A 26,200-nucleotide genomic window follows, 5' to 3' on the forward strand; every position below is an offset into this window, starting at 1 on the left:
GAGTCTCCCCGGGGAGGGCGGAGGGCGGCGGGCGGCGGGCGGCGGGGACCGGGTGCGGTGGTGGCTGCGGCGGCGGCGGCGGCGGCGGGAGCAGCATGGATTGGGGCACTGAGCTGTGGGTAAGTCCAATCGGCCCGCCTCTAAGTTCCCCTTTGCTGGGGTCCAGGCACCCCCCTTTTGTCCCCAATGTATCTTAGAGGGGGCTCCGCGCCTTTCCCTTCCACCGACCCTTGGGTCCCCGCCCTCCACCCTCCGCTCTCTCTCGAAGTTTATCTGGGAGTCTCAGCACGCTCAGGGGCGAAGGGCGACTTTGCCGGACCGGAGTGGGGAAACTGAGGCACAGGGTTGAGAATGAGGCGGGCAGGAGGAATCCTGGGGCCAGGCCGGGGCGGCTGAGAGAGGTCACCTATTTTGGGCGCCCTGGCCGGGCAGGCGGCTTATCTTACGGCCCCTGGGTCCCTGCCCGTCGTCCGCCTGTCCGGCTAGGAGGGGGGAGGGGACCCTCTGGTCACCCTCATCCCCACCCACGTGGGACCTAGAAGTCCTGACCGCCCTTTCCCTCGCCTTTAATCAACACCTAGGGGCTGGGGACGCTCATGGAGGGGAAGGGGGATGCTAAGCTCGGCCTGATCCCCCTCCCTGGCTTCCCCCTGCTCACCCCAGGCCCAGGGCGGGACCGCCCCCTGGTCGCCTATAACCTCAGCCCTGGAAGCCCCAGAAATTTCCCCCTATCCTAGCCGGACCTCTGACCCCTCCCCTTCCTGGGGGCGGTGGAATCCCTGAGTTCTTAGTGCAGCGGGGGTAACCAGACTGCCACCCCCTCCTCCAATTCTGCGATTTCTTTTGGATGTGTAGTGGGGTCAGTGGGGTAAATTGAGTCACCCATCGGGGGATCCCTGGAAGCAGGGAGATTCAGGGAACCTGGTGCCTGCCCCCTGGCCACTCAGGGGCCCCCAATCTGCCAGGAACCCTGCCCCTCTGGCCTTGACTCACGCCGGGCCGGCCGGATTTTCCGGAATCCGGGGGGATTAGGGGAGCCCGAGCTGGGGGAGTGGCCCTGTCCCCTTCCACGCCCCTCTTGGAGGTCCTATGACGGAGACCTCCATCTCCCGGCCGGGGTGGCTGGGGCCTGGGCGCTGTTCTCCGGCCCTTCCCGGGAAGGGGAGGGGGTTCCCGCCAGTTTCCTGCCTCCCCCCGCGCCACGCCGGGGCGGCGCCGGGAAGCCACTCCTTCTAGGAGCGCAGAGCCTTGGCCCTCCCTGGGAGTCTGGTCGGCGGGCTGTGGGGTCCCAAAATCGTGACCCCGGCCCCTCTCCCCTCCTCCCCCACCATGTCCCATGTCAGGATCAGTTCGAGGTGCTCGAGCGCCACACGCAGTGGGGGCTGGACCTGTTGGACAGATATGTAAAGTTCGTGAAAGAACGCACCGAAGTGGAACAGGCTTACGCCAAACAACTGCGGTGAGACCCTGGGGTGGACGCTACGGAGGACGCGCCTGGGGCGACGGGGAGCGGTGGGAGGGCTGCGGGCTCAGCCCTCCTACCTCTGTCTCCCCTTAGGAGCCTGGTGAAAAAATATCTGCCCAAGAGACCTGCCAAGGATGATCCTGAGTCCAAGTAAGGTTGGAGAGGGGCTGCAGGGCTAGATTTGTGGGGGAAGGCGGTGCATGGGTCTCACTTCCCCTCCCTCAGCTGGGACACCCCACCGCTCCTCTCACTTCCCCTTCTAGAGGTGAGAGCATGGATGCAAGATGCGGGATTATCTGGCTTGGAATCCTGAGTCCACTACTATGTAGAGGAATTGACTTGGGCTTGTGACTCAGGTTTTCTGCCATTATTTTCCTTAACTGTTAAATACAGAGGCCCCAGCAGTTACAAAACCAGTAACTTTGGGCAGATGACTTAAAGTTTTGCGCCTCTGTTTTCCTCATCTGTGAAATGGAATGATGACGATTCCTCCAGCTTTGTAGGGCTTTCATGAACACGAGCTGAATGAATGTGTTTAAACAGTGTGCAGTCCATATCAAACGCCGTAAGGAGCATTTGACTTTGAGTCCCCAATTCCAAAATCCAAAAAAGCCCTGGAAATCAAGTTGTTTTGGTCACTTGTTTGGCAGCAATCTCTGACCTGAACTTTTTGTTAATTGTAGTTTTTTTTTTGACAGAGTTTCACTCTGTCCTCCAGGCTGGAGTGCAGTGGCGCCATCTCAGCTCACTGCAACTTCCGCCTCCCAGGTTCAAGCGATTCTCCTGCCTCAGCCTCCCTAGTAGCTGGGATTACAGTCACCTGCCACCATGCCCAGCTAATTTTTATATTTTTAGTACAGACAGGGTTTCACCATGTTAGCCAGGCTGGTAATTGTAGTTTTGACTTTTATCCCACTTAGTGTGAATGTTAACACCTCTCATTGTAAAATTAAAAAAAAAAAAATAGGGTTGGGCACAGTGGCTCACACCTGTAATCCCAGCACATTGGGAGGGTGCGCAGGTGGATCACTTGAGGTCAGGAGTTCGAGAGCAGCCTGGTCAACGTGGTGAAACCTTGTCTCTTCTAAAAATACAAAAATTAGCCAGGCGTTGTGGTGCGCGCCTGTAATCCCAGCTACTCAGGAGGCTGAGGCATGAGAATCGCTTGAACCCGGGAGGCGGAGGTTGCAGTGAGCCAAGATCGCACCACTGCACTCCAGCCTGGGCGACAGAGTGAGACTCTGTCTCCAAAAAAAAACAGATACGGTGTTTGATTACAAAATGATGTCCCCAGCCCCACTGAGATGATGCAGAAAAGATGGTATAAGCTTTGTACACCATCTTTAAAAACTGGAAAATTCTGTGTTCCAATATACATTCAAGGTCCAGTGCGGTGGCTCACACCTGTACTCCCAGCACTTTGGGAGGGTGAGGCGGGAAGATGCGGAGTTCGGGGGGATTGGAGTTTGAGACCTCATCTGAAAAAAAAAAAATTAGCCAGGTGTGGTGGCGTGTGCCTGTGGTCCCAGCTATTTGGGAGCCTGAGGTGGGAGGATCACTTGAGCCCAGGAGTTTGAGGCTGCAGTGAGACGCGATCATGCCGCTGCACTGCAGCCTGGGTGACAGCAAGACCCTGTCTCAAAAAAAAAAAAAAAAAAAATCTACTCAAGGGTTGGGGTTAAGGAATATGGACCAGAATTTGTCATCGCTTCAAGGATTACATTCTTGGGGCTTAACCCTTTTCCACCTGGAGGTGCGTCCTGGGGCATCAGCCTGCTCGGGAGGAGGGGCCTGACTCCCTGTTCCCCGATTCTCATCCAACCCCAGATTCAGCCAGCAACAGTCCTTTGTACAGATTCTCCAGGAGGTGAATGACTTTGCAGGCCAGCGGGAGCTGGTGGCTGAGAACCTCAGTGTCCGTGTATGTCTTGAGCTGACCAAGTACTCACAAGAGATGAAACAGGAGAGGAAGATGGTGAGGAGCCCCCCGATTCAGGTTTTACAAAGGGCTTCTGCTGGAACCCTGGCGAGCCTTATCACTCTTCTTTCTGTAGCACTTCCAAGAAGGGCGGCGGGCCCAGCAGCAGCTGGAAAATGGCTTTAAACAGCTGGAGAATGTGAGTTTGCAGAGGTAGCAGTGACTGTGGCCCGGAGGCACAGGGGCAGGGTTGCGGATCCGGAGTCAGGGAGCTGCCCTCTTTGTCAGACCTGGACCTTCCCTCCCCCATAGGCTTCCAGTACTCCCTTGTCCCCTACTTACTGGATGACATCCCAATAATCCCTGAAACCTTGGTTTCCCACCCTGCTGTCTTTGGGATGGTGGCTCCCTCACTCCGGTTCTGTCCCCTACACAGAGTAAGCGTAAATTTGAGCGGGACTGCCGGGAGGCAGAGAAGGCAGCCCAGACTGCTGAACGGCTAGACCAGGATATCAACGCCACCAAGGCTGATGTGGAGAAGGTGTGTGTGTGGGGGGGGGGGGCGGGGTCTGGGACAAGCTTGGGGAGTCCGAGTGGGACGTGACCGGAACCTGGCAGTACCTTCCACCTCTGCATTCTTCAGGCCAAGCAGCAAGCCCACCTTCGGAGTCATATGGCCGAAGAAAGCAAAAACGAATATGCGGCTCAACTCCAGCGCTTCAACCGAGACCAAGCCCACTTCTATTTTTCACAGATGCCCCAGATATTCGATGTGAGTGCTCCCAGTTCTCAGACCTACCTTCCTGAAAGCCTCCAAATGTTAGCCAACTCCTACGCATTCATCAAAACCCCAGCTGCAATGTCCCAGTCCCTAGATTGAAAGGGAATCAGAAACCTATAGTAACAGTGAGCTGTGCTTTTAGTCAGCTGTTCTTCCTGCTGGGCATGCCTTTTACTTGTTTGTTTATTTACTTCTATAGAGAGATGGGGCCTGGCTCTGTCACCCGGGCAGGAATGCCGTGGCGTAATCACAGCTCACGGCAGCCTGGAACCCCTGTGCTCAAGCGACCTTTCTTTCCTTTTGAAATTCCTACTTATTCTTCTAAGCTCCACCTCTAACAACCCCTCTGAAAGGTCTCGAATTCCCCCTCTCCTGTTTCAATCTAGCACTCCAGTCTCCACTCCATCCGTGGCCCTGGGAGTATCAGGGCTGGTTCTGCTTTTTCTTCAAATCCCTGTTCCCTTGTCTCCTCCTTTGAGAAGCGTTTGCTGACCCCCTAGGCAGGCGTCCCCCTCTGAGATCCCCCTGGCCCTGTGTCTCTTCCCCAACCACAGTGGGCTGGAGTCTCTCTTCCCGACTCTGTCTTCCCCTCCAGACTGGCTTGGGGCTGGGGCCAGCGTGGAGCGCGATCATATTTGCAGAGTGAATCACTGTGCTTCTAGTCCCTCTGTTAGCACCCCTGAGCCACCCTTGTCCCTGTCCTTACAGAAGCTCCAAGACATGGATGAACGCAGGGCCACCCGCCTGGGTGCCGGGTATGGGCTCCTGTCGGAGGCCGAGCTGGAGGTGGTGCCCATCATAGCCAAGTGCTTGGAGGGCATGAAGGTGGCTGCAAATGCTGTGGATCCCAAGAACGTGGGTGCCTGGTCTGGGTCCACTGGGCTACGGGAAGGGCAGAGGGAGGTCCCCATAGGCTAGGCACTCGACTGCTCATCCACTGTCCCCCTCCCCCAGGACTCCCACGTCCTTATAGAGCTGCACAAGTCAGGTTTTGCCCGCCCGGGCGACGTGGAATTTGAGGACTTCAGCCAGCCCATGAACCGTGCACCCTCCGACAGCAGTCTGGGCACCCCCTCGGATGGACGGCCTGAACTCCGAGGCCCGGGCCGCAGCCGCACCAAGCGCTGGCCTTTTGGCAAGAAGAACAAGGTGGGGGCCGGGACCCTTGGGATGGTGGGGGAGAAGGACAGTGAAGTGGGGACAGTGGGGCCCCTATTGAGTCAGCCCCAGCCGCCTGAACGCTGAGTCCCGGGCAGGAATTTTCCTCTTGGCTGCCAGCCCGGACTGGAGGGAAGGAAGGCGGGCGGGCCGATTGGCCTGGGAGTCCCCAGAGGCGAAGGCGGGGGCAGGGTGGGGAGGTGGGGAGGTCTGTGGCGTTTGTCTGCTGCTTCTCGGGATGCTGGGAGAAAACCTGCTGGTGGAATTCAGGGCTGGCCTGAGGGCTGGTGACACCATCCCTGGGGACTCCCCGAGTTTCTCTCTCCATCCTGCTGATGGGACTCTGGGAGCCGCCCTGCATGTCCTGCTTTCTTGGGTTTTTGGATTTTAATATACCTTAGCACCCTTGGTTTATACCTTTGATTTATACTTTGGGTCCCTCTTCACTTACACTCTCATACCTCTCCTTGACTTAACACCTGTGATCCCCGAGCTTAAACTTCTGATGCCCCTAACCCCTCTCATCTTCCTGCCTTCCACTCCCTCTCGGCTTGTGGTTTTATTTTTGTTTATTTATTTTTGTCCTCTGTGGCCTCATACCTGTCTGAGACCTTGATTCCTGCATGCGTCTTCTAGACTGTCAGCCCAGAAAGCTAAGTGGACAGAGAGACATGGGCCTCCCTGCCTCCTGGACCCATGCTTGCTCCCGGACATAACATTCCAGAGACCTAGGAGATACCGGGGGAGTGAGAGTTCTGGCTTTCGGGCTTACAGTTCAACATCCTCCCCGCCACCTTCCAGATTTTTTTGTGTCGCTCCTGCATGCGTTTTCTCTGTGTGGTTGTGCATCTTGAGTTGTGGTTTTCTTACCGTTTTTTTCTTTCTCCGTTTTGTTTTTCCTTTTTTTGCGTCCATCCGTCCATCCGTGCGTCCATCCCTCCGTCCATTCGTCCTCACTCTCTACATCCTCCTATGCCCCCCCACCCCTTCAACCTATCCCCCTCCCCGGCCCCCGCCGGTAGCCTCGCCCCCCACCCCTCTCCCCCCTGGGGGGCCCCGTACCCTCGGCATTGCCTAACGGACCCCCGTCCCCCCGCTCCGGCCGTGACCCCTTGGCCATACTGAGCGAGATCAGTAAGTCGGTCAAACCGAGGCTAGCATCCTTCCGCAGCCTTCGAGGCAGCCGTGGGGTAAGTGAGGCCTCGGGGCAGGAGGAGGTGGTGGCCCTAGCCTGCCCAGCGGCGGGTGGCGGGACCCTGGGCTCGCTTCCTGCCGCTGGCTGGGCCCCTCTTCCCTGGTTGCCCAACCCAGACCTGCTTTGCTCTGTGCATGGCCTCGCTGCCAAGAACCATGGCTGGGGAAGGGCGTGAAATATCTCAGACGGGTGCAGAGTCTGGCAGGCTAGACTCCTTGATCCCAAATTCAGCCCTCTACCCACCTTGCAGACAGTGGTGACCGAGGATTTTAGCCACCTGCCCCCAGAGCAGCAGCGAAAACGGCTTCAACAGCAGTTGGAAGAACGCAGTCGTGAACTTCAGAAGGAGGTTGACCAGAGGTAAGGTGGTGGCATAGGGAAGGACAGGCAAGGAACATGATAAAATAGTAAATGAACTTCATTTATTTGTTTATTATTTTATTTAATTTATTTTATTATATTTTATTTTGCGACAGGGTCTTAGTCTGTCGTCCAGGCTGGAGTGCAGTGCTGTGATCTTAGCTCACTGCAATCGCCACATCCCAGGTTCAAGCAATTCTTGTGCCTCAGCCTGCCGATTAGCTAGGACCACAGACATGCACCAGCTAATTTTTATATTTTTAGTAGAGGCAGGGTTTCCCCATATTAGCCAGGCTGTCTTGAACTCCTGGCCTCAGTTGATCTGCCTGCCTCAGCCTCCCATAGTGCTGGGATTATAGGCATGAGCCACTGCCCCGGTCTGTAAATGAATGACATTTAAATGGTACTCAAAGATCTCTCCAATAATCCCAAGGCCCCGACGGTTTTACAGGTGATTCCTACCACACTTAGTTACTTCTTGGCCAGGTGCAGTGGCCTGTGCCTGCAATCCCAGCATTTTGGGAGGTTGAGGCAGGAGGATCATCTGAGCCTAGGAGTTTGAGACCTGCCTGGGCAACAGAGTAAGACCCCATTTCTAGCAAAAATAAAAAAATTAGCTGGGTGTGGTGGTTTGTGTCTGTAGTCCCAGCCACTTAGGAGGCTGAGGTGGGAGGATGGCTTAAGCCTGGGAAATTGAGACTACAGTGAGCTGTGACTGCACCACTTGCACTTCAGCCTGGGTGTCAGAGTGAGACCCTGTCTCAAAAAGAAAAAAAGAAACAGTTACTTCTTGTCTTATACAAGTCATTCCAGCAAACAGAAAAAGTGTGAAAGCTGTCAACCTCTTTAGGCTGAAGAATCCTGATTCCCAAATCAGTGGCCAAGAATTCAATAAGATAAAATTAAGGGCTCATTTTACCTTATTTATGATCATAGAGGCAAAATCCTAGCCAAGCAAATCCAGTGTTTAAAAAATAATACATCACTTTGGGAGGCCAAGGAGGGCAGATCACGTGAGGTCAGGAGTTCGAGACCAGCCTGACCAACATGGTGAAACCCCGTCTCTACTAAAAATACAAAAACTAGCTGGGCATTGTGGCACGCGCCTGTAATTCCAGCTACTTGGGAGGCTGAGGTGGGAGAATCGCTTGAACCTGGGAGGCGGAGGTTGCAGTGAGTCAAGCCTGCACCACTGCACTCCAGCCTGGGTAACACAGCGAGTCTCTACCTCAAATAATAATAATAATAATAATAATAATAATAATAATAATAATACATTAGCCGAGCGCAGTGGCTCATGCCTATAAGCCCAGCACTTTGGGAGGCTGGGTAGAAGGATCACTCACTTGAGCCTAGGAGTTCAAGGCCAGCCTGGGCAACGTAGTAAAACCCCATCTCTTAAAAGAAGAAGAAAAAGAAAAACCCAAGTAAATTTTTTTAAAAACTAAAAAAAAAAAATCCACCATTGGTTGGGTTTTATCCCAATAATGCAAAGATAGTTCAATATCAAAAAATGTATCCATCTAGTTCACCACATTAATTGGCTAAAAGAAAAGCAGCATATGGTTATCTATTTAATAGCTCAAACACTTAAAATATTGACAATAAAAAAATCTGGCAGATTAAAAAAAAAATCTTTACTCACTCTTTCCAGGCAACAAAATCCTCTTCCCAGTTCTGTTACATAATAGGAATGATGTTTGCCACTTGCAAACAGGCAGCCAAATTATATTTTGCCATTTGCATGTAACCTCTTGGACAGAATGGCTTTTATTGGTGTAAAGTTCCATTCAGAACTCTCTAGTTCCTGAGTTTCTATGGTGGAGGGGTTAAGGGTGCATGTTCTAGAGTCACGACAAACTGGACTTGATTTCCAGCTTTATCTCAGGACTTGGGCAGCTTGTTTTACCTTTTAATTCCTCAGTTTCTTCATCTGTAAAGTGGATCAGGTATTAGAACTGGAATGAAGTTGGCAGGGTGCAGTGGTTTACGCCTGTAATCCAAGCACTTTGGGAGGCCGAGGCAGGCAGATGGCTTGAGGCCAGGAGTTTGAGACCAGCTTGGCCAACATATGGAAATCCTGTCTCTACTAAAAATATAAAAATTAGCCAGGCGTGGTGGCGTGTGCCTGTAGTCCCAGCTACTCCAGAGGCTGAGGCACGAGAATCACTTGATCCCGGGAGGCACAGGTTGCTGTGAGCCGAGATTGCGCCACTGCATTCCAGCCTGGGCGACAGAGTGAGACTGTGTCTCAAAAAAAGATAAAAAATGACTGGAAGGAAGTTGAGCTCAGATCTGGTCTTTTCCAAAGGTCCATTATAGTCGTGACTACCTGTATATATAGACATAGAGGAGACAGGGATGAGAAACTGATGATAATGATAACAGTATTTATTAGTCACTTACTGCATTCTAGGCACTATTCAAAACAGTGTACATGGATTTATTCAAATTTTCAAGGTTTCCTGAGAGATTGTATGCAGACTTAAGATCTGTCTTGTTTAGTGTTATATTTATCTTTATTTATTTTTTCCCCTGCCCCCCCTTCTTTTTTTTATTTTTTAAAAATTATTTTGATTTTTTACTAGAGACAAAGTCTCACACCATTGCCCAGGCTGGTCTTGAACTCCTGGCCTCAAGTGATCCTTCCACCTCAGCCTCCCAAAATAATGCTGGGATTACAGATGTGAGCCACCACGGCCAGCCCAGTGTTATATTTCTGATGCTTGGAATAGGACCTGTATGCAGTAGGTACTCAATATGTATATGAGTAATAGTGAGGACTTACTAGGTATCAGGCATTGTATTAATCCTCACAGTGACCCACATGAGATATTAGGATCATTATCTCCATTTCCAAAATAAGCAAACAGCAGTGGGGGTTCAATGATTTAAGCCAAGCTCACACAGCTAGGAAATATTCAAACTGAGATTCGAACCCAGGCAGTCGGGCACTAGTATTTGCATCCTTAACCATTGTCCTGCCTTGCTATTTGCTCCTTGATGCAAAACCCCTGTTTTTTGCTTGTTAAATCACATGGAGCCCGGTGCTGTGGCTCATGCCTGTAATCCCAGCACTTTGGGAGGCTGAGCCAGGAGGATCCCTTGAACTCAGCCTGGGCAACATAGCCAGACCCCATCTCTACTAAAAATTTTTGAAAAATCAGGCGAGTGTGGTGATGTGGGTCTATAGTCCCAGTTACTCAGGAGGCTGAGGCAGGAGTATCACTTGAGCCCGGGAGGTTAAGGTTGCAGTGAGCCATGATTGCACCACTGCACACCAGCCTGGGGAAAGAGTCAGAGTGAGACCCTGACTCAAACAAAACAAAACAACAGCAACAAAAAAACTCACACGGAACTATGTTTTCCTTTCTATCCTGTCTCCCTTGTCATAGGGAAGCCCTAAAGAAAATGAAGGATGTCTATGAGAAGACACCTCAGATGGGGGACCCCGCCAGCTTGGAGCCCCAGATCGCTGAAACCCTGAGCAACATTGAACGGCTGAAATTGGAAGTGCAGAAGTATGAGGTCAGGAAAGACCCTGGGGAGGGGCGGGAGCCAGCGGGCCTGGCTGAGTCACTGCTGGGTGGGGTGGGGGGTCGGGGACAGGGGAGGTGTTCGGAGCGGGGGGTCTCCAGCTGTTTTCCATCACAGCCTTGGCTGTGCGTGGGTGATCTCAGGGAACCTCTGGGTCCAAAGTGGGCTGACCCCGGAGCTCTGCCCTGGAACGATTTTCCTGTCCCCTCCTCCCAGGCGTGGCTGGCAGAAGCTGAAAGTCGAGTCCTTAGCAACCGGGGAGACAGCCTGAGCCGGCACGCCCGGCCTCCCGACCCCCCCGCTAGCGCCCCGCCAGACAGCAGCAGCAACAGCGCATCACAGGACACCAAGGAGAGGTGAGGGGTGACGTCAGAGTGGGTCTGTTCCCAGGGTCCCAGGAGGGCCTGTCTTTATCTGCCGAATTATCCCCAAACAGCTCTGAAGAGCCTCCCTCAGAAGAGAGCCAGGACACCCCCATTTACACGGAGTTTGAGGAGGATTTCGAGGAGGAACCCACATCCCCCATAGGTCACTGTGTGGCCATCTACCACTTTGAAGGTGAGAACGGCCAGAGTGGGCTTGGCGGGGTATGGGAGGCAGTGTCTCTGGCTAGGTTCAGTTTAAATTCGCCTAAAGCAGGGCTGGGCGGGTGGCTCAGGCTTGTAATCCCAGCACTTTGGGAGGCTGAGGCAGGCAGATCACTTGAGGTCAAGAATTCCATACCAGCCTGGCGAACACGGTGAAACCCCATCTCTACTGAAAATACAAAAATTAGCCAGGTGTGGTGGCACACGCCTGTGATCCCAGCTACTCGGGAGGCTGAGGCAGGAGAATCCCTTGAACCTGGGAGGTGGAGGTTGCAGGGAGCCAAGATCCGCGCTGCTGCGCTCCAGCCTGGGCGAGAGCGAGGCTCTGTCTCAAAAATAAAAAATAAAAATAATAAATTTGCCTAAAGCAGATCTGGGCCCACCCCCACCCCCATCACAGGGTCCAGCGAGGGCACTATCTCTATGGCCGAGGGTGAAGACCTCAGTCTTATGGAAGAAGACAAAGGGGACGGCTGGACCCGGGTCAGGCGGAAAGAGGGAGGCGAGGGCTACGTGCCCACCTCCTACCTCCGAGTCACGCTCAATTGAACCCTGCCAGAGACGGGAAGAGGGGGGCTGTCGGCTGCTGCTTCTGGGCCACGGGGGGCCCCAGGACCTATGCACTTTATTTCTGACCCCGTGGCTTCGGCTGAGACCTGTGTAACCTGCTGCCCCCTCCACCCCCAACCCAATCCTACCTGTCACACCGGACAGACCCGCTGTGCCTTCTACCATCGTTCCACCATTGATGTACATACTCATGTTTTACATCTTTTCTTTCTGCCGCTCGGCTCCGGCCATTTTGTTTTATACAAAAATGGAAAAAAAAAAAGAAATTATATAAAGTTCCTAGAGTCGGTGTCTTATTAGAGGATTTAAATACTGGGACTGGAAGTATCTAACACCACGTTTCTTACAGGCCACACAGGGAATGAGGAAGGGGAGGTGATCTTGGGCACACCTTGGGTCAACCCTGCCCCTTTCTGGAAGTTGGCCTATGTCATTGTCAGTGGGTGTCTGCTTGTGACTCAGGTAGGGAGAAGGATACCAAGTTTCTTTTTTTTTTTCTTTTTGAGACAGTTTCACCCAGTTGCCCAGGCTGGAGTGCAGTGGCGTACGTGATCTCAGCTCACTGCAGACTCCATCTCCCGAGTTCAAGCAATTCTGCCTCAGCCTCCCAAGTAGCTGGGATTACAGGCACACACCATCATGCCCAGCTAATTTTTGTATTTTTTGTAGAGACAGGGTTTTGCCATGTTGGCCAGGCTGGTCTTGAACTCCTGACCTCAAGTGATCCATCTGCCTCGGCCTCCTAAAAGTGCTGGGATTGTGGGCGTGAGCCACCGCGCCTGGCCAGGACACCAAGTTTCATCCCTTCTGAATGCACTGCAGCTTCTGAGAATGGGTAGCACTTATTGAAGACCTACTGTGTGCCAGGCATTCTCCACCTGCGGTCTCATTCCCGGCCACAATTCTTAGAAAGTACACAGCCTCAACTTTTACATTTTAAAAAAGTTTTTTATTTTTCAGTTTTTGTAGAGATGAGGTCTCACCATGTTGCCCTGGCTGGTCTTGAACTCCTGGCCTCAAGCCTTCCTTCCGCCTCGGCCTCCCAAATTGCTGAGATTACAGGCCTGAGCTGCTGTACGGCTATGATTTTGTTAAAGGCAGACACAGAGGTGAAGTCATCTGCTAGAAATCACGGCTTTTAAGAGGTGGAGTCACATTTGAACTCTGGCCTCTGATGCCAGATCTGCAGGTCACATGTTCACCATGACCCAGGTGACCCTGACTGCGGTCCCCACCTCTTCTGTGAGGCACAGGGCAGGATTCCACCTGAGGCCTGAGGAGCCTGGGACGACTCCTTTGGTCTCTTCTGGGGTTTGCAAAAACCTGGGGGTCCCGGGTGTGAAGAAGGGTGTCTGCGCTCTCAGCGGTCAGGCTCCAGGCGCTGCGACAGGACGCCGAGGACGCGCTGGAACTTCTCAAAGCGTTCAGCGCGCGGAGCTCCCGCGCCCCGGCTACCCCAGAGCAGCCTCCGCACGAAGCCGGTGGTCAGGGCCTCCCTCAGCTCCGGGTTAGGCCGGAATCCTGGAAGCAAGGTCAGGTGGGCTGGGGGCGGGGCCCAGGCGCCCGCCTCGTCCCTCCCAGCCTCCCGGCACCTTCCTTTCCCCAGAGGACTTTGACCCAACAGGGGCCCGGGAGGGACCTGCCCCACCTGCGGGATGACTAGGCGGGGTCAGAGGGGAGGGGGCTTCCAGCTCTCTGCAGGAATGGGGGTGGGGTGCCTGAGGGGCTCTACCGCAGTGCAATGGGATGGCCTGTTCCAGGTGCCAGATCCTGGAGGTCCCGCCTTAGGGGCTGTGCCTGGACGTGGGGCTGCCCCGAGGACGGGATCCCAGGTTGTCGGGGAAGGTGGGGGGATCTTGCCGGGTGGGCTGCCCTAGGATAGGAGGGAGGAGTCGTTTTGGAGGGAGCAGGGCGTTCTTGGGGATCGAGATCCCTGGGGGACGGGATCGTCTTAGGTGGGAAGGGGGAGTGGGGACCCGCGGAGGTGGCTCTGGGGGCAGGACAGCCCGTTTTGAGGTGGACGGCCCTGTTCCTATCAATACCGCTGGATGCAGCGTTTGCTTGGGGTGAGAACCTTCCTGGAGTGGAGCCGTCCCAGTTTGGGTGGGGCTCCCGGAGGCGTGGCGAGAGGCTCCCCTCCTGGGACAGGGTGGGTTTGGGGGATCCGGTTAGAACCTGCAGGGTGCTCTGAAGTCTGCAGTCCAGCGCAGAGGGAATGCTCACCTCGCAGGCGCTGGGCTGCCACCTTGCGGAATTTGGGTGCGTCCCGGACCATGTGACGCGCTCCGTGCAGGGTGCGCAACAGCCGCTCACAGCTCTCGTCCAGCGGCCCCGCGACTTCCTCGCCCTCCAGTAGGCGCACCATGGGTGCCACGTGCGGCAGCGCCACCTCGCCGGGGTCGCAGGGTCCTGCGGAGGGGGAGGGCCTGATCAGGGTTTGGGGCTGTAGATGGGGCATAGGGCGGAGGTGGAACCTAGGACAAATGCGGGGGCGGGGCTTAGGACTGAGCGACAGCGGGGTCTGTGGAGAGGGGCCAGGACCACACGCCCCTATGGAGGGCGGGGCCTGCGGCGAAGGGGCGTGGCCTAGGGAAAGGGGCTGGGACCAAGGCTGGTGGGGGCGTGGCCTAGGAACAAGTCTCGTGTGGAGGGCGGGGCCTAGGGAAAGGGCCAGGACCAACCCTCATATGGAGGGCGGGGCCTATGGTGAAGGGACCGGGCCTAGAACAGATGCAGGGACTCGGCGTACGACTAGATTGAGTCCTGATAAATTTGGTCTGGGCCCCCAGGGGATGCTAAGCCCCAGACCTTCACTTACCAGCGCCCTCATCCAGAGCCCGCATCAGCGGCTTCAGCTCCTGCTCAAAGGCCAGCGCAGCCTCCGTGTGGCTCCTTCGGAGCTGGCGCCACGTGTGCTCCAACCGGGACACCTGGGAGAAGAGACCAGCGCATGCCTCCTCTCCAGTCTTCCCAGTCACCCGCACTCCAGCTTCCTCCAGTCCCTGCTCCCCACGAACCTGGGGCATGAGCAGGGCGCCCATGACCGCAGCCAGCCCGGGCAGGTCCCCCGCCGCCCCTGGCCGCAGCGCCAGCGCCAGCTCTACCAGGCCCCTCAGTGCGGCTGCGCGCTCCTCCAGCGGCCCCGAGCAGCCCAGCACCGCCAGCGCCCCGGCCAGCGCCAGTGTCTGATGCCTGCAGAGGCGGAGGGCAAGGGTCTGGGGGAAGTGGGGAGGTTTGTAATGCAGGGGTGAGGGGGGACAGGAGGTGGCATTGCCCCATCTCCCTTCTTCCCTGGGGAGCCATGAGTGAGGAGCTGTTTGGAGACCTTGGGAAGTGGGGGGAATTGGCCTCCCCCAACCAAGATTACAAGCTGCTGGCTCACCTCTCCAGCAGTTCCAACCTCAAGTGGTGTCCATGGGGAAGAGTGAGCAGCTCCAGGCCAGATGAGACTCCCATGTTGCCCCGCTGATCCCTGGTCACTCCCAGGAGGCCTGTGGCCTGCAGAAGGGAATGGGGAAGTCAGGTGAAGAGTGATTATGTAGGCATGGTTGGGTCTTGCCCTGGGCCTGGGGAGGAGCATCCCAGGAGGTGACCCACCTGGCAGTCTACCAATAGCAGGTGAAGGGCGGTGCTCCCAGGATGGTGCTCCAGGAACAGGCCACGGAGGGTATGCAGGACTTGGGGTTCCAGGGGCCGATTCTGGGGGCCCAGCAGGCAGGAGGGGGCATCATGGGGGCAGAAAGAGATCTCAGCCTGTGGTCTCGTAAAACATCTATTCTCTTCCTCCTCATCCTCCTCGGCCTCCCACCATGGGGCCTCTGGCTCTGGGCAGCTTTGGCTCGGGGATGTTCCCTGGACACTGGGCACTCGGGGCACCAGCTCGCAGTACGTCGGGGGACGTTCAGAGGCATCAGGCAGTTCGAAGGAGGGTGTCCGGGGGGGCTTCGTTGGTGCCTTGGCTTGAAGCTGCCCATCGGAGGCCCTGAGACTGTCGGCAACAGTTCCCAGAGGAGCAGGGGCCTTCAGCAACACCGGGTCACTGCTTGTTCGGGGCAAGGCAGATATGGGCATGGTGGAGGCTTCTAGAGGTCATACAAGAGGGGTCAATGGGAATACACAGAGAAGATTGCTGAATGGGCGGGGGTGAGAGCTTCATCGGCTACCACCCACCTGATCCATCCACTCATTCCAATAATGGGGTATAACAACCTATCCGGGTGCAGTTTTGAATTTTAACCACCTCGACAGTAGAAATGCTACATGCTTACACATGGTTAGAAAACTTTAGCATCTCTATAGTTCTGTAAATTATTTTAATTTATTTTATTTTATTTTATAGAGATGGGATCTCACTGTGTTGCCCAGGCTGGTCTGGAATTCCTAGTCTCAAGCAATCCTCCCTTCTCGGCCTCCCAAACTGCTGGGATCACAGGCATGAGCCAACTTGCCTGACCCTATGAATTCTGAATACGACATTTTAAATTTGAATTCTTTGTTTTTGCCCCTCTGACTGAAAGATGGTAAGCAGTGACCCAACGAAATTAAAAATTTTTTTTAAAAAAGGATGAGCGTGGTGGCCGACGCCTGTAATCTCAGCATTTTGGGAGGCCAAGGTGAGGGGATTGCTTGAGGCTAGGGATTCCAGACCAGCCTGGGCAACATAACAAGATCTTGTTTCTACAAAAAGTTAGAAAATTAGCTGGGCATGGTGGCATGCACCTGTGGTCCCAGCTACTTGGGAGGCAGAGGTGGGAGGATCACTTGAGCCAGAGGCTGCAGTGAGGTATGACTGCACCACTGCACTCCAGCTTGGATGACAAAGTAAGACCCTGTCTCAAAAAAAAAAAAAAGATATCTATCTATCTACAATTAAGTGTAGATATATCTCTCTATATCATATCTATAGAGATAGATATATTATATAAATATATAATATATATTTAAATTAAGTATATGTTAAATAAAATCAACATTATTAAATGTATAATGTTGCCCTATATGCTATATATAATTACATTTATATATGATAGATATTTTACTTTTTTGTGATAATATATATCTCTCCATAGACATATCTATATAAAATATATACAATTAATATAGATATCTATAGAGAGACAAAGTATAAAAAATTCACAAAGCTGCGTATGGTATGACACTCAGATAAGTGTCAAAGAAACCAAGCTTATTAAACTTTCTTTTTTTTCTTTTTTATTTCTTCTTAAAAAAAAAAAGATACACGTGCAGAATGTGCAGGTTGAGTATCCGTGTGCCATGGTGGTTTGCTGCACCTACTGACCCCTCCTCTAAGTTCCCTCCCCTCATCGTAAACTTTCAAATGATGTCCTTTGTAAGTTGGTGGCATGTTGATCTCCTGGACTATTAGTACTTAAAACTGTACTAAGACTTTTGGGAGACTGCATTTACCATGCCTTTGAATAGGCTCTTTTCTAGGCACTTGAAATCATCCAACAGTGCCTGGCTCACTCTGAGTTAAGGTCCAAAGTGCTCACATTAGCTGAAAAATCCTCACAATCTGAGCCCCAGGGTCTCTCTCTCTGACTCTCCCCTCATTCCCTCTGCTTCAGCTACACTCGTGTGTCCCTCCTTCCCTCCCTCCCTTCATTCCTTCCTTCCTTCCTTTCTTTTCTTTCTTGATGGAGTCTCACTCTGTCACCAGGCTAGAGTGCAGTGGCGCCATCTCGGCTCTCTGCAACCTCTGCCTCCTGGGTTCAAGTGATTCTCCTGCTTCAGCCTCCCGAGTAGCTGGGACCACAGGCACCACCACACCCAGCTAATTTTTGTATTTTTAGTAGACACGGGGTTTCACCATGTTGGCCAGGATGGTCTTGATCTCTTGACCTCGTGATCCGCCCACTTTGGCCTCCCAAAGTGCTGGGATTACAGGCTTGAGCCATTGCACCCAGCCCTTTCTTTTCTTCTTTTTTTTTTTTTTTTAATTTGAGACAGGGTCTCACTCTGTGGCCCAGGCTGGAGTGCAATGGTGCGATCACGGCTCACTGCAGCCTTGACTTCCTGGGTTCAAGGAGTCCTCCTGCTTCAACCTCCCAAGTGGCTAGGACCACAGGCGTGCAACACCACACCCAGCTACCCACTCATTTTTTGGTTGAATGAACAGCTTAAATTCTTGTTCTGACCCAAGAGCCTTTGCACTGCCTCTTCCTCCTGCCTGCTTATCCCCCAGTTATCCACCTGTTCCCTCCCTCATTTCCTTCAATTTTATTTTATTTTTTTCTGCAATGGGGCCTTTCCTGACTACCATTTAAAATTGCTTGCTTGGGTACAATGGCTCACGCCTGTAATCCCAGCACTTTGGGAGGTCGAGGTGGGTGGATCACCTGAGGTCAGGAGTTCGAGACCAGCCTGACCAACATGGGGAAACCCCATCTCCACTAAAAATACAAAATTAGCAGGGCGTGGTGCACATGCCTGTAATCCCAGCTACTCGGGAGGCTGAGGCAGGAGAATTGCTTGAACCCAGGAGGTGGAGGTTGCAGTGAGCCGGTATCACGCCATTGCACTCCATCCTGGGCAACAAGAGCAAAACTCTATCTCAAAAATAAATAAATAAATAGAAATAAAATAGAATTGCAATATACATCTCCATCTTTATAGTCTCTATCTCCCTTACTCTGTTTTTTTTGTTTTGTTTTGTTTTTGTTTTGTTTTTTTGAGACAGTCTCACTCTGTCCCAAGTAGCTGGGATTACAGGCATATGCCACTACACCTGGCTAACTTTTGTATTTTATTTTATTTTATTTTTTTTAGTAGAGATGGGTTTTCACCATGTTGGCCAGGCTGGTCTCGAACTCCTGACCTCAAGTGATCCACCCACCTTGGCCTCCCAAAGTGCTAGGATTACAGACCTGAGCCACCTCACCCTTCCCTTACTGTTTTTTGTTTGTTTGTTTGTTTGTTTTTTGAGACAGAGTCTCACTCTGTTGTCCAGGCTGGAGTGCAGTGGTGCAATCTTGGCTCACGGCAACCTCTGCCTCCTGGGTTCAAGCAATTCTCGTGCCTCAGCCTCCCGAGTCTCCCGAGTAGCTGGGATTACAGGTGTGCACCACCATGCCCGGCTAATTTTTGTAGTTTTAGTAGAGACGGGGTTTCACCATGTTGGCCAGGCTGGTCTCGAACTCCTGACTTTAGGTGATCCGCCCGCCTCGGCCTTCCAAAGTGCTGGGATTACAGGCCTGAGCCACTGTGCCTGGCCTCCCCTTCCTGTGTTTTAATTTTCATCTTGAAGCAAACAAAATTGCCTTATTTTTGTGGTTCATGGTTTGTTGTCCTCTCATGGGCTGTTGGCTCCCATAGGGCAGGGATCTTTGTCTCTTTCTGGTTCGTTGATGTATCCTAGCACTCCGTGCAGGGCCTGGGATGCAGGGAGGGCTCATGTTGAATGGGGCTGGGAGAAGGATGGGAAAAAAGGGGCATGAGGGGGCATTCAGGTGAGTCCTCCTTTAGGTAAGACCGTCAGACTCAACTGCTTTGAGGAACTTACCCTGGATGGAGAGGAGCCACTCAGGAAAAAATTAGGGGAATGAGAATGTTCCCGTCACTGGTGGAAATGTAAAATGCAAAGGCCCCGAGGCGGGAATAAAAGCCTGAGGGTTCGAACAACTGCAAGGAGGGCTGTGTGACCAGCATGAGGAGGGTATGTAGCAGAAGTTGTTAGCAAGGTAAGCTGTGGTCAGAACAGGTACAGCTCCTTGGAATAATTGTAAACACTTTTTTTTTTTTTTTTTTTGAGATGGAGTTTTGTTCTGTCACCCAGTCTGGAGTGCAGTGGCGCCATCTCGGCTCACTGCAACCTCCGCCTCCCGGGTTCAAGCGATTCTCCTGCCGCAGCCTCCAGAGTAGCTGGGATTACAGGTGCGTGCCACCACGCTCGGCTAATTTTGTGTTTTTAGTGGAGATGGGGTTTCACCATGTTGGCAAGGCTGGTCTCGAATTCCTGACCTCAAGTGATCCACCGGCCTCGGCCTCCCAAAGTGCTGGGATTACAGGCATGAGCCACCGCGCTCAGCCTTGTAAACACACATTTTAAGCACCCACAAAGTCCCTGCATGTTTTAAGTCATCGTGATTGTCATCATTTTCTAAAGCAAGAAATTGAGGCCCGAAGAGGTGCCTGCACCTGACCAAGATCTCTTAGGTGGTGCGTGGCAGAGCCAATCCCTGAGCCACAGGCCATTCTAGCAGACACTTACCCATCCCAGGGGGGTCTTCTCTTGACCGCCCCATATGTGCCAAATCTGCAGGCTGACTGTTGCTCCACTTCCTTGCCCTGGGGGACAGAAGTGGGAGAAACCTGTAGTCCCCACCTAAGCAGTGTCCCCCACCAATATCTGCAAAACCCTGTGTCCAGTTACTCTGTACCAGTGAGTCTCAACCAACCAAGGTGACCTACGTCCAGGGGACTCTTAGCAACGTGTGGAGACATCTTTAGTTGTCACGACTAGTAGCATCTAGTTGGATGGAGCTCAGGAATGCTGCTCAGCACCCTATGATGCACCTCCTCCCCCACAACTAAGAATGTTCGGGCCTCAAAAGTCAACCAAGGCCGGGTGCGGTGGCTCACACCTGTAATCCCAGCACTATGGGAGGCTGAGGCAGGCGGTCATGTGAGGTCAAGAGTTCAAGACCAGCCAGGCCAACATGGTGAAACCCTGTCTCTACTAAAAATACAAAAAATTAGCCAGGCGTGGTGGCTCATGCCTGTAATCCCAGCACTTTGGGAGGCCGAGGCGGGTGGATCACTTGAGGTCAGGAGTTTGAGACCAGCCTGGCCAACATGGTGAAACCCAGTCTCTACTAAAAATACAAAAAATTAGCCAGGCATGGTGGTGCACATCTGTAATCCCAGCTACTCGGGAAGCTGAGACAGGAGAATTGCTTGAAGCCGGGAGGCGGAGGTTGCAGTGAGCTGAGATCGTGCCATTGCACTCCAGCCTGGGCGACAGAGTGAGACTTCGACTCCAGAGAAAAATAAAAAATAAAAAAGTAAAAAAATTAGCTGGGCGTGGTGGTGCACTCCTGTAATCCCAGCTACTCTGGAGGCTGAGGCAGGAGAATCGCTTGAACCTGAGAGGTGGAGGTTGCAGTGAGCTGAGATCATGCCACTGCACTCCAGCCTGGACAACAGAGTGAGACTCAGTCAAAAAAAAAAAAAAAAAAAAAAAAAAAAGTCAACCATTGAGTTGGAAAACCCTGGGAGTGTTGGGTGTTCTCAAGGAGGCAGGGAGACTGTGAGTACCTGAGAGGCTCTATCCGAGCTGGGCCATCCATCAGGGTGTCCTCGCTAAAGCTGCGTCGCAGAGGCCCCTGCCAAGTCACAGGCCTGGAGACCACAGCCCCTGTGGCCTGGGACAGTGGGCGCCTGCCTGTCATGTAACTGTGAACCAGAGCCGGTATGCTGGGGAATTGCTCATCCTCCAGTTGAAAGAGGGCTGTGGGTCGGCCTGGCCGGGGACGCAGGGCCACACGGAACACCTCAAAATGGAGGGCTGAGCCCCGCCAGCAGCAGGAGATCACGGGGTTGCCCCCACGGGACCCAGAGGCGCGAACCAGGAAGTCGCCATCTTGCTGAAGAAGAGCTTCAGCCTTCTGTGGATGGAGGTCAGGGGGCAGGGGAATTAGGAATGAGTCCAGGGCAGTGGTTAATGGTAGCTCCCCCCACCATTGCCCCCACCACCCAAGAAAAGCTACCCCAGTGAAACTTCTGTGGCAGGCAAAGACGGGGAACTTTCACACCAAGTTCTGTCCCCCTTTCTCCTGGCACCTATGTAGACTACATTTCCCAGGTTCCCTTGCAGCTAGGGTTGTCATGTGATGAGAACTGGCCAATGGGATGTGGGGTAGAAGGGCTATGGGAAATATCCAGACCTGGCCCATAAAACCCTGCGGCACAATCTTATAGGTTGTGTCCGCTGTCTGTCAGCTGATATCCCCCAAAGCCCAGAGGGATGACAGAGCTACAAGATGCACTTGGCTCCCGACTGATTTATGGAGCTTTGCATCTCTGCTTCTCAACCACCTTGGACTATGACATTAACATGTTGACTGTGTTTAGCTGGTGATATCTTGGGAATGTTTGTTACAGCCACTAGCTGATGCTGACCAATGCAACATCTAATTTGGTAAATGCACTGGGCTTGTTATGCAAATGTGGCTTCAAGAGAAGCCATTAGCTGGATGCTTCCAGATTGGGGCCCCCTCTTTTATAAACATTTGCAAGCAGTCTTATGCCAGCTGTGGTGGCTGGTGTCAAAATAGGGTAGGAAGGGTGGGGCACAGTGGCTCACACCTGTAATCCCAGCACTTTGGGAGGCTGAGGTAGGCAGATCACTTGAGATCAGGAGTTTGAGACCAGCCTGGGCAACATGGCAAAACCCTGTCTCTACCAAAAAATATAAAAATTAGCTGAGCGTGGTGGTGTGCACCTGTCATTCCAGCTACTCAGGAGGCTGAGGTGGGAGAATTGCTTGAACCCAGGAGGCAGAGGTTGCAGTAAGCCGAGATGGAGCCATTGCACTCCAGCATGGGTGACAGAGTGAGATCATGTCTCAAAACAAAAAAACAAAAAAACAAAAAAAAAGACTTGGGGAGGCAGGTAGAAGGGCCAGGACCCCAGAGAGAGGCAAAGTAGAGCTGAACGTGGGGTCTGGGGACTAAATAATAGATGTAGCAGACACACGTGTGTAGCCCTTACTATATGTCAAGCACTGCTTTAAATGTAAAGGGTGTTAACTCTTGTAATTCCTGTAACAAGGGTGGTAGGTATTATTATACCTTTTTTTGTTGTTGTTCTTTGGGACGGAGTTTCACTCTTGTTGCTCAGGCTGGAGTGCAATGGCACAATCTCGGCTCACTGCAACCTCTGCCTCCTGGGTTCAAGCGATTCTCCTGTCTCAGTCTCCCGAGTAGCTGGGATTACAGGTGCATGCCACCATGCCCGGCTACTTTTTTGTATTTTTAGTAGAGAGGGGGTTTCATCATATAGGTCAGGCTGGTCTCGAACTCCTGACTTCAGGTGATCTACCCACCTCGGCCTCCCAAAGTGCTAGGATTACAGGCATGAGTCACCGTGCCCGGCCCATTTTTTTCTTCCGGCCTTTTTTTTTTTTTTTTGAGTCAAGATCTCTCTCGATTGCCCAGGCTGAGTGCAGTGGAGCAATCATGGCTCACTCACAGCCTTGACCTCCTGGGCTTAAGCAATCCTCCCATCTCAGCCTCCTGAGTAGTTGGGACAACAGGTACATGCCACCCATGCCTGGCTAATTTTTGCATTTTTTTTTTTTTTTTTTTTTTTGTAGAGACAGAGTTCTGCTATGTTGCCCAGACTGGTTTGGAACTCCTGGCCTCAAGTGATCCTCCTGCCTCAGCCTCCCAAAGTGCTGGGATTACAGGCATGAGCCAACATGCCTGGCCTGCTATCCGTATGTTAAAGATCGGGAGACTGAGGCCCAGAGAGGTCAAATGTCCTGCCCAAGGTCACATACAATATAAATTGTAGGGTTTGGATTTGAACCTAGGGTGTCTGGGTCTCGATTATGGGATTTTAACTATTAAGTTCTACTGCCTCTCATGATTTCATGAGATGCTCAGGGTCCCAGAATTTTTGGGGGTGACAACTGAGTTTCAGATGGAGGTGGGAGCCTCAGATTTCTTTGTTTGTTTATTTATTTCTGTATTTGACAGAGTCTCGCTCTGTTACCCAGTCTGGAGTGCAGTGGCACAACTGTGGCTCACTACAACCTCTGCCTCCTGGGTTCAAGAGATTCTCCTGCCTCAGCCTCCCAAGTAGCTGAGACTACAGGCGCATACCACCATGTCTGGCTAATTTTTGTATTTTTAGTAGAGATGGGGTTTCACAATGTTGGCCAGGCTGGTCTTGAACTCCTGACTTCAAGTGATCCGCCCACCTCGGCCTTTCAAACTGTTGGGATTACAGGCGTGAGCCACCATGCCTGGCTTGGGAGCCTCACATTTAGAGGGAAATACCAGGAGGTAGATGGAGTTCAGAGGGAGAGACGGCCAGAGCCAAGAGTAGTTTGGGGGCATTAGGACTCTCCTTAAGCTCCATCACCAATCTCATCATCCCAAAGAAAGTGATAATTTAAATATAGTGACAGTCCCCAGCCAGCCAACCTTCAAGACAGTCCCCAGCCCTCTGCCACCTGTCCCAATAGACCTTGGCACTAAGTCCCTCATCCAGGGACCCAGGAATCCTCAGCAAGGGTGGGAGAGGCTCCCCACCAGATGGTGCTGAGGTCCTGCTGTGGGTGGTACCTGGCGGGACAGGAGGCCGTGGTACCAGGGTTGGCCAGCAAGGTCTTCTCCATCCTGTGGCACCTGCATGGAGCTCTTGGGAACACAGGGTGCCAGGGCTGAGCTCTGCACTTTCAACAGGCCTCAGTCTTCCACATCTGTAAAAGGGGAATAATTAGCCCTGCTTGACTGTCTGGGTCAGCTCCTTTCATCCTCTTCTTAATTTTGGAGACAGCTCCATCAAATCTTTTTTTTTTTTTTTTTTTTTTTTTTGAGACAGAGTCTCATTCTATCACCCAGGCTGGAGTGCAATGGCACGATCTTGGCTCACTGCAACCTCTGCCTCCCAGGTTCAAGCGATTCTCCTGCCTCAGCCTCCCAAGTAGCTGGGATTACAGGCATGCACCACCACACCCAGCTAATTTTTTCTTCTTTTTTTGTATTTGTAGTAGAGACAGGGTTTCACTGTGTTCGCCAGGCTGGTCTTGAACTCCTGACCTCAGGTGATCCACCCGCCGCAGCCTCCCAAAGTGCTGGGATTACAGGCATAAGCCACTGCACGCAGACTTTTTTTTTTACATTTAAAGAGAGAGGTCTTATGTGTTGCCCAGGCTGGAGTGCAGTGCTATTCACAGGTGTGATCATAGCACACTTTAGCCTTGAATTCCTGGGCTCAAGGAATCCTCTAGCCTCAGCCTCCCAAGTAGTTGGGATTACAGATGTCACCATCGTGCCTGTTCCAAATATAATGCAATCGAAGAAAAAAAAAATGGCTGAAGATGACAACATGCCACCCCATCTTGCAGAAATGTAATTAATGAATTCACTGAACCCCTATTTATTCAGCACCTTATGGGGTCCCAGGCTCTGTTCTAGGCCCTAGAGACATAGCATTGAACAAAACAGATGGAAATCTCTGTCCTTGGGAGCTGACATTCTACTGGGGAGCAGCACCTCAGAAAAGAACTAGATGATGGCATACATGAGTGAGTGCTAGACAAAAAAAACTAAACCATGGATGGGATATAATGAAAGTACAGGTGCTAGGGTGAACACCCTTTTTTTTTTTTTTTTTTTTTTTTGAGACAGAGTCTTGCTTTATTGCCCAGGCTGGACTGCAGTGGTGCAATCACAGCTCATTGCGGCCTTGACCTCCTGGGCTCAAGTGATCCTCCCACCTCATCCTTCTGAGTAGCTGGGACTATGAGCGTGGGCCACTGTACCTGGCTAATTTTTTTTTTTTTTTTTTGAGATCGAGTCTCACTCTGTTGCCCAGGCTGGAGTGCAGTGGCATGATCTCAGTTCATTGCAACTTCCGCCTGCTGGTTTCAAGCAATTCTCGTGCATCAGCCTCCTCAGTAGCTGGGACTACAGGTGTGTGCCACCATGCCTGGCTAATTTTTAAAATATTTTTAATAGAGATGGGGTTTCTCCATGTTGGCCAGGCTGGTCTCGAACTCCTGACCTCAGGTGATCCACCCGCCTCAGCCTCCCAAAGCACTGGGATTACCAGCATGAGCCACTGCATCTGGCTGTGACTGGCTAATTTTTAAATATATATGTAGAGATTGGGTCTTGCCACGTTGCCCAGGCTGGGTGAACATTTTTGATCATGTGGCCAGGGAAGGTCTCATTGAGTAAAGTCTGGAAGGAATTCTGGGGAGTGTGCCAGGTGACTCTGGGTGAAAAAACATCCCAGTCAGGGGGAATTTAACTTACAAACATCCATGGCTTCTCGGCAACCTATGCGCACACTCAGAGGTTCTCAGGATAGGTGCAGATCTAACCCCTATTCTTTGCTTTAGAATGCAACGCTGGGGGCCAGGTGCGGTGGCTCACTCTTGTAATCCTAGCACTTTGGGAGGCAGAGGCGGGTGGATCATCTGAGGTCAGGAGTTTGAGACCAGCCTGGTCAACACAGTGAAACCCCGTCTCTACTAAAAATACAAAAATTAGCCAGGCATGGTGGCGTGTGCCTGTAGTCCCAGCTACTCAGGAGGCTGAGGAGAGAGAATCGCTTGAATCCAGGAGGCAGACCCTGCAGTGAGCCGAGATCACACCACTGCACTCCAGCCTGGGCGACAGAGCAAGACTCCGTCTCAAAAAAAAAAAAAAAAAAAAAAAAAGAATGTAACCCCAGGGTTAAGATTTTTAAAAGGTCACATTTTATAGCAATGTCAGCAAACAGCAATGTTGCCTTTGCAGATCCTTCTATTTCGGAGCCCATACATGTGGTTATCATGATGATCGAATTTGGATCTCAGACATTTTGGTAGTTTCCTGATAATCTCACAGGCCTCAGGGCCAGTGTGTCTCAGGTGTCCGGTGGGGGAGATTTC

General features: G+C 52.4%; 2 protein-coding genes across 17 annotated transcripts in view; one reads left to right on the plus strand and one right to left on the minus strand.

Moving 5' to 3' along the window:
• TRIP10 (thyroid hormone receptor interactor 10) lies at positions 1-12,713 on the plus strand. 8 transcript variants are annotated; one of them, XM_016934828.4, is made up of 15 exons: positions 1-119; positions 1,344-1,459; positions 1,559-1,615; positions 3,293-3,440; positions 3,520-3,582; positions 3,820-3,924; positions 4,027-4,155; positions 4,873-5,019; positions 5,119-5,313; positions 6,345-6,512; positions 6,768-6,877; positions 10,273-10,405; positions 10,631-10,770; positions 10,851-10,972; positions 11,402-11,846. In XM_016934828.4, exons 1-15 carry the CDS (start codon positions 96-98, stop codon positions 11,548-11,550), a joined length of 1,806 nt encoding a protein of 601 aa, XP_016790317.1. In that variant the 5' UTR covers positions 1-95; the 3' UTR covers positions 11,551-11,846. The 8 variants fall into 8 exon arrangements, with proteins under 8 accessions (XP_016790317.1, XP_512320.1, XP_003316087.1 ...); XM_054673259.2 differs by lacking the exon at positions 11,402-11,846 and adding an exon at positions 12,532-12,713 and having other exon boundaries at positions 20-119; XM_054673258.2 differs by having other exon boundaries at positions 20-119; positions 11,373-11,846.
• The window catches only part of SH2D3A (SH2 domain containing 3A), a 15,834-nt gene continuing 2,132 nt past the window's right edge, over positions 12,499-26,200 (minus strand). For 2 of the 9 annotated variants that reach the window (XM_063801086.1, XM_524075.7), the window contains exons 2-10: positions 23,883-24,019; positions 20,848-21,197; positions 19,802-19,878; positions 15,169-15,653; positions 14,954-15,069; positions 14,589-14,763; positions 14,390-14,501; positions 13,795-13,980; positions 12,499-13,092 (exon numbers count right to left, since the gene is read on the minus strand). In XM_063801086.1, coding sequence (XP_063657156.1) covers positions 12,932-13,092; positions 13,795-13,980; positions 14,390-14,501; positions 14,589-14,763; positions 14,954-15,069; positions 15,169-15,653; positions 19,802-19,878; positions 20,848-21,197; positions 23,883-23,951 — 1,731 coding nt within the window. In that variant the 5' untranslated portion in view covers positions 23,952-24,019 and the 3' untranslated portion in view covers positions 12,499-12,931. Of the gene's footprint in view, positions 13,093-13,229; positions 13,445-13,794; positions 13,981-14,389; positions 14,764-14,953; positions 15,070-15,168; positions 15,654-19,801; positions 19,879-20,847; positions 21,198-23,882; positions 24,020-26,200 lie in introns of those variants that run through there. The other 7 variants (XM_063801084.1, XM_009434484.5, XM_063801088.1 and 4 more) reach the window with 5 other exon arrangements.

Source organism: Pan troglodytes, chromosome 20 (genome assembly GCF_028858775.2).
Source record: "Pan troglodytes isolate AG18354 chromosome 20, NHGRI_mPanTro3-v2.0_pri, whole genome shotgun sequence".
In the NCBI taxonomy this organism is placed as follows: Eukaryota; Metazoa; Chordata; class Mammalia; order Primates; family Hominidae; genus Pan; species Pan troglodytes.

Bases quoted from the DNA above. Each gene is read 5' to 3' on its own strand.
- TRIP10 (XM_054673258.2), top strand. From the start codon at position 96: ATGGATTGGGGCACTGAGCTGTGG. The intron at 1,616-3,292 runs GTAAGGTTGGAG...ATCCAACCCCAG, and splicing joins AAGGATGATCCTGAGTCCAA to ATTCAGCCAGCAACAGTCCT. The intron at 4,156-4,872 runs GTGAGTGCTCCC...CTGTCCTTACAG, and splicing joins AGATGCCCCAGATATTCGAT to AAGCTCCAAGACATGGATGA.